The sequence below is a fragment of the Arachis stenosperma genome, chromosome 3 (genome assembly GCF_014773155.1).
Source record: "Arachis stenosperma cultivar V10309 chromosome 3, arast.V10309.gnm1.PFL2, whole genome shotgun sequence".
Classification (NCBI taxonomy): Eukaryota; Viridiplantae; Streptophyta; class Magnoliopsida; order Fabales; family Fabaceae; genus Arachis; species Arachis stenosperma.
This window is the reverse complement of record NC_080379.1, coordinates 168,122,128-168,128,149: the sequence shown is the minus strand read 5'-3', so window position 1 is coordinate 168,128,149 and position 6,022 is coordinate 168,122,128. Positions and strand designations below refer to the sequence as shown.

The window sequence follows — 6,022 nt, the reverse complement described above, 5'->3', positions numbered from 1 at the left end:
TTTTTTCGTTTATAAACATTTTTTTCATAGAACAACATACATGCATGGCTTCTTAGCTGCACATATAGTAATAGTAAGCTCCTTCTTCTTGTTATCTAGATCATTTTCTATTTACAATAATATAGGCTTAATTATAATTAATTTTGTAACAGAAATACATAAAAAATAAAAAATACATAAGATAAATGAAAACCTAAAAACATATTTGTTAGTCGTTATATTTTATGTACTCTATATATATATTTTTACTACAAAATTAATTACGATTAAATCTACATTATTATTAATGAAAAATGATCTAAGTAACACTTTTACTAATCAAGATTAGGAAATATCATAGGACATATTGGGGTAATTTGAAAAATTATCATATTCATCATCATTTTTCGTTATGCATGAGTTCTGATTTGTTATTACTGATTTGATCCCTATCAATTTTTATGTTGGACAATCCCGTTTTTAACATTTTTTTTATTTTACTCCTAGTCTCTAACTATGCAAATAATGCTGCAAAATAGCCCCTCGAAATTTGAAATTAGTCTCTCCTTTAAAATAGGTGAAAGATTAATCTTTACCTACATACAAAATTTAGGACTAATATGTTTGGACTATTTTATTGCACTATTTATAATTATTAGTGAAGGATGAATTGGGAGTTTAATGTTATTATTATAAGAAGATGATAGCCGAAAATGTTAAATAGTTTGATATATTTAACTAAACTATTTAACATAATACATGTCAACATCTTGGTGAAGACATACTAATGTGTGTCACCTTATTGTTATTATGGTTGCTAACACCAGGTTCATAACATTGCAGAAATTACCAATAACGTTCACTGAAAAATATGGTTCTGGCCTATCAAACCCATTGTATCTTAACCCTCCGGATGATACTGAATGGAAAGTAGATTGGACTAATCATGATGGTGAAATTTTGTTTAAAAAGGGTTGGAAAGAGTTTGTTGCATATTACTCTCTTGATCATGGCCATTTGTTATGGTTTGAGTATAATATTAGAACTTCTCACATTAAAGTACACATATTTGACATGAGTTGCCTCCAAATAGAGTATCCTGCCAATGATCAAATCAAAGAGCAGCTGCCACGCAGGGGTCAGCAGCAGCCGGTGAAAAGGCCAGAAGAACAAAAAACTAGAGATGTGGATAGCAGTCCCAACACCCAAAACATGAGACTTAACCAGAGACGGCAGAAGAAAAGATTGTATGAACCATTGCCAAGAGATGTCCAGGGCCAACTGAGGAAAAAACTGAGAGCACTAGTGTCATCTGCTTCTAAAGGTAGACAGTTGGAAAATGACACACAAATCAGGGATTTGGAAAGAAGCCTCAGTTTGCACGATATTAAATCCAAAGAAAAAAATCATGAGATGCCAGTCTCTGTCAATCAAGATTCTAATGGTACGTGTCTCACAATTAGATCATCCTTTCCTTTTGTGGATTCAACCGTTGTTTTTGAGTTACAACTTGCAACTGCTTTTTGTACATTATAGTGGTAGTTTCTGATTCTTTATTTTCTATGTACAAGGCAAAAGGAATAGAGGAAAAGATTCTTTATCTCCTGTTAGGCCCTGTCCTACAAGACCTGAATCTCTGAAAGAAGCTAAGAAGTTTAAGTGGGAAAAGCCCTCTTTCATCATCAAGATAAAGCAACGGTCACAATCGAGAGCACCATGTGTAAGTATAGGTTAATACATATATCCATGTTGAAAATTATGTATCATGTGAACTTTCATGTGCTATTATTCTTCCAAACTTTGTGTCTTATTTCTAACCATGATGACATAAATATGATGTGCTGCAGTACTTTCCAACTAAATTCTTCAGAAAGTATTTTGAAAATAACCCCCAAAATGCAAATATAAGATTTGGAAAGAAGTTGTTTCCTGCTAAGTTGATTTGTAGGCCATCATCATGTGATGCCTTTATCTCTGCTGGTTGGAACCTTTTTGCTCGAGCTAGTAAATTACAAGCCGGAGATGTTTGTTTGTTTAAGCTCATCAATAGAAAAGATCCGGTGCTTGATGTTCATATTTGTCGTCGACAACGCCGCGGTAAGGCAATTGTTTAGGAATTCTTAAGACGTGTTATTCTGTAAAAAATTAAGATATGAGTACAACATTGAAAACATAATTAACTTTAAAAATGGAATAAAATTTAGCATTATCCTCGTTAAAAAAATTATATTAAAAATTAATTGACCCGTGTTTGACTTGGAATCCATTTTAAAATCTTTAATTCTTCCCTTTCTTGAAACATTTATAGTAGCAGAATTCCAATCTCAAGAAAACTATTGTTAGTTTTGGCTAAAAATGTAGTTAGCTTATGAATGCAGTGACTATGTATTTGGTCCTTAATGTAACCATAATTTGTTGTACAAACTAATCTTATACTAAAATTTGTGTTGGTCTCCAACCCTATAGATATAACTTGTATCCAAAACTCTCCACAGGTAAAATTCATGCTAATTTTTTACAATTCTGTTATGGTATCAGAGTCACTTTTCAAGCCAGTGACTCATGAGATTCAGCTCTTCAAAGAAGTTAAAGAGCTCAACTCACAGAATCCCTCTTTTATGGTCAAGATAAGAGACAATGATCCAAAGAGATCAAGGCCTGTAAGTTTATTTCGATATATTTTATCGATGACAAAACATAATATGCCATGCAAACTTCTGAGTGCTAGTTTATACTTAGTTTTACAAATTGTAAGTTTATAACTATTTTTTACCATACTGATTCAAAAATGGGATGTGATGCAGTACTTATCAGCTATCTTCTACAGAAAGTATTTTAAAAAGAATCAGCAGGATATAAAGTTACAATTCGGAAAGAAGTCGTGGCCTGCTACGATAATCTACAATCCGTCATCGAAAAACACATTTATTTCGGCTGGTTGGAGTTCTTTTGCTAGAGCCAGTAAATTAGAAGCGGGAGATGTTTGTGTTTTTGAGCTCGTCAATGAAAAAGATCTATTTGATGTTCATATTTGTAGAGCGAAATGCTAGGCTAATGTATTATAACTCCAGGAACTAAGAGCTCATAATTCTTAAATAAGGTTAATTTCGTGAAGAATGTATCACCTTTTTTTTTTCTTTTCTGTTGAATCAAACTTCTACCGTATCCAATCCTTTTTGGTTTGGACCAGTTATATATATGTATGAACTGAGTGTTTTGATTTTATTTCTTGTTTTGTCTCTTCATGGTTGCATTGTTATCTTCTCAAAGTGAAAGACAAGGTTCGTTGTGTTTGGTATAAGGATAAAAAAAAATGAGGCAGAATTTTTCATGGATTTGATTCAAAATTGTAATTTACCTATGAATCTAATCCATGAACGCAGTAAAATAGTATATCATAAAAAAGATTGAAGATTAATAAAATATAAAATAATTATAATTTCAATATTTGTAAGATTTTTTTTAGAATACTAATATATACTAAAGGAAAAGTCTAAGGGGCCAGCATGTAACCAGCAGAGAAAGGTGAGCCATTGGATGAAATCTCATACCAATCTCACACCATCAAATCATGATTGATGGCTAGTTGATGGCTAACAATCACAAAAACTGCTGGCCCCCTAGCATTGCTCTATACTAAATTTGTGCTTTCTATTTGGAGAGAAATTTTTTTTTTATTTATCAAATAAAATTTATAAAATTTGAAGAAGTTAAGAATTCTTTTAAAATAATTTTTGAGTCTTTTCCAAATTTAAGAACCTTATTGATACATTAAAGATAAAACCATTTTTAACTACCACTAGCATTTTAATCCCCTGTAGTTAAGAGTTCAAACATGTGGCTGTCATCTTCTTTCGCTTTTTGGTTTATCCCTTCTGTGAACAAGAAGAATATCCATGGCTTCCTCTAGTATCCAAAGAAACAAGCATTCTCCTTCCTCTGTGATCTGTTTCTTCAAGATTGTTCTCTGACAAAGCCTTGAAGATGGAAACCTTGTAAGCATTTTCTTCACTACATATCCTCTTTACCTATAATATTATTTAATGCATGCATTTCTCTTTGTGATTTTTCCCTTGTAAGGGTTTCTTCATTTATGCTTATTACTAAGACTAGTTTCATACTTTCATTTGAATTGCAGAAGTTTCCAAAAGAGTTCAGTATGAAATACGGTGACGGTGTTCCAAATCCAGTGTATCTGAAGCCTCCAGATGGCACTGCATGGAAGATAGATTGGTCTGAGTGTGATGGTGCGATTCAATTTGAAAATGGTTGGAAATAATTTGCTTCATATTACTCTTGGATCATGGCCATATGATGTGGTTTGAGTACACATTTTTGACATGACTTCCCTTGAAATAGACTATCCTTCCTTGGATCACATCAGCGATGACGATTCGATTGAGATCTTGAATGAACTGCCGCCACGAGGCTGGCCGAGGAAAACAGAGAAAGCAGCACCAAAGACACCATCTCTTTGTACAAGTAAAATGTTTGATAAAATTGTGAAAGAATCGGAAAAACAAAGAAAAGAACTTTTATTGATTGTTGATTGATTAAATTGAATATTGTATTGAAGTGTGTTATAAATTATGAGGGTAAAACTAAATATATATAGAGTATTGTCCCATGAAAGATAAAAGCAAATAAAGATAAGATAAGAACAACTAAAGATAAGATAATAAAGACTAAAATTGTAATTGAATTTATGTATTCTGTTGAGTTGAATTTGTAGGCCACGAAACTTTTTTATTGTTGTCATGGGTTAAGGTGGAAGAGTAGTTTAATAATGTTCACAAGTTCTGCCAAAACTGAAGTAGTGAAACGTGCCCTGAAATACACTATCCTTCCAAGGAACACATTGATGATGACAACATGGTTAAAGTTGAGAATGAACCGCCACGAAGAGGTCGAGGCCGACCGAGGAAAAAATTGAAAGCAGCAGCAGAAGTATCATCTCCTTCTACAAGTAAAATATTGAGGAGTTCTGTCAAAACTGGAGATGTAGAGAAGGGCCCTGATAAACAAAACTAGATGCAGTGTTGCAAGAATGAAGAAGCTAGTCAATCTGAAGAGACAGGTCTTAAGATGCCAACAATTCAAAGTGCCAGAGTTGATCCTGATAGTATGTAATTTCATGATCAATTCATCCTTTTATTTTTGTAGTTTCTAATGTATTCCTTTGTGGCTAAAATGCATAAGTCATAGTTACAAATTCACCAAATAGGTAGCGTACGCATATATTCCACATAAAATATTTTACATATGGCGTATTGCATTTCATGTAACTATGCAATAACTATCTTATTGTTCTTAGGCTGTGTTTAAATTTCGTTCAAATGAATAAAAATTACTGTGTTGTTTGAAGCTTGAACTTAGCTACAAGTAACTTTTATGCAAATTTTTATGGTGCACATGTAAAGTTGTTCAAGAAGCAAGGAAGTCCAAGTCAAATAATCCCTCTTTCTTAACCAAGATTAGGCAAACTCAACTATCTGGATCTTCACCGGTAAGATTGTGTATTGTAATGGACATATTCTCAACAAATTTGACAGAACTTATGGACATATTCATACCTATATCTTACATAAAGTAAGCAAAATTAACTTTTATTTTACGTTTGTTTAAATATGACATAATAAACTTGTACCAATTTACCAATTATTCCAATACAATGAATTAAAAAAAAGTTATACACCCATTAAAAGTTATTTACATTGGAATTTTATATGGAATTACTGCAACTCTGCAAATAATTAGTAACTTTCTAAAAAGTGACGAGTATAATAAATGAGGGAGAATGAGTGAAATAGGATCCAAACCATAAATTGCTTTGAAAATAAGTAGTTGGGCAACTTTTGATTAGGTACTTTGTCCAAATAACATCTTATACTACCAACAATATATAATTCTACATGCATGGATCACTGATATATTTCTAGTTATGGTAGTAAGGAGATAAATAACACTGCAATGAAACCATTTAGTATGATGAAAACTATGACTCTGTTACAAACTCTTGATCCCTGAACATACTCCATTGATC

General features: G+C 32.3%; 1 protein-coding gene across 1 annotated transcript; it reads left to right on the top strand.

Moving 5' to 3' along the window:
- Positions 1–1,053: 1,053 nt before the first annotated feature.
- On the top strand, positions 1,054–3,029 carry LOC130967275 (B3 domain-containing protein REM6-like). Its single transcript, XM_057892093.1, has 5 exons — positions 1,054–1,423; positions 1,551–1,699; positions 1,827–2,076; positions 2,518–2,639; positions 2,784–3,029. Exons 1-5 carry the CDS (start codon positions 1,054–1,056, stop codon positions 3,027–3,029), a joined length of 1,137 nt encoding a protein of 378 aa, XP_057748076.1.
- Positions 3,030–6,022: the final 2,993 nt, after the last annotated feature.

What these genes read in the sequence shown, in the direction of transcription:
- LOC130967275 (XM_057892093.1), top strand. Translation starts at nt 1,054, where the DNA reads ATGAGTTGCCTCCAAATAGAGTATCCTGCCAATGATCAAATCAAAGAG. An exon ending in TGTCAATCAAGATTCTAATG is followed by an intron (nt 1,424 to 1,550) that starts GTACGTGTCTCA and finishes TCTATGTACAAG; the next exon opens with GCAAAAGGAATAGAGGAAAA. An exon ending in ATCCAAAGAGATCAAGGCCT is followed by an intron (nt 2,640 to 2,783) that starts GTAAGTTTATTT and finishes GATGTGATGCAG; the next exon opens with TACTTATCAGCTATCTTCTA.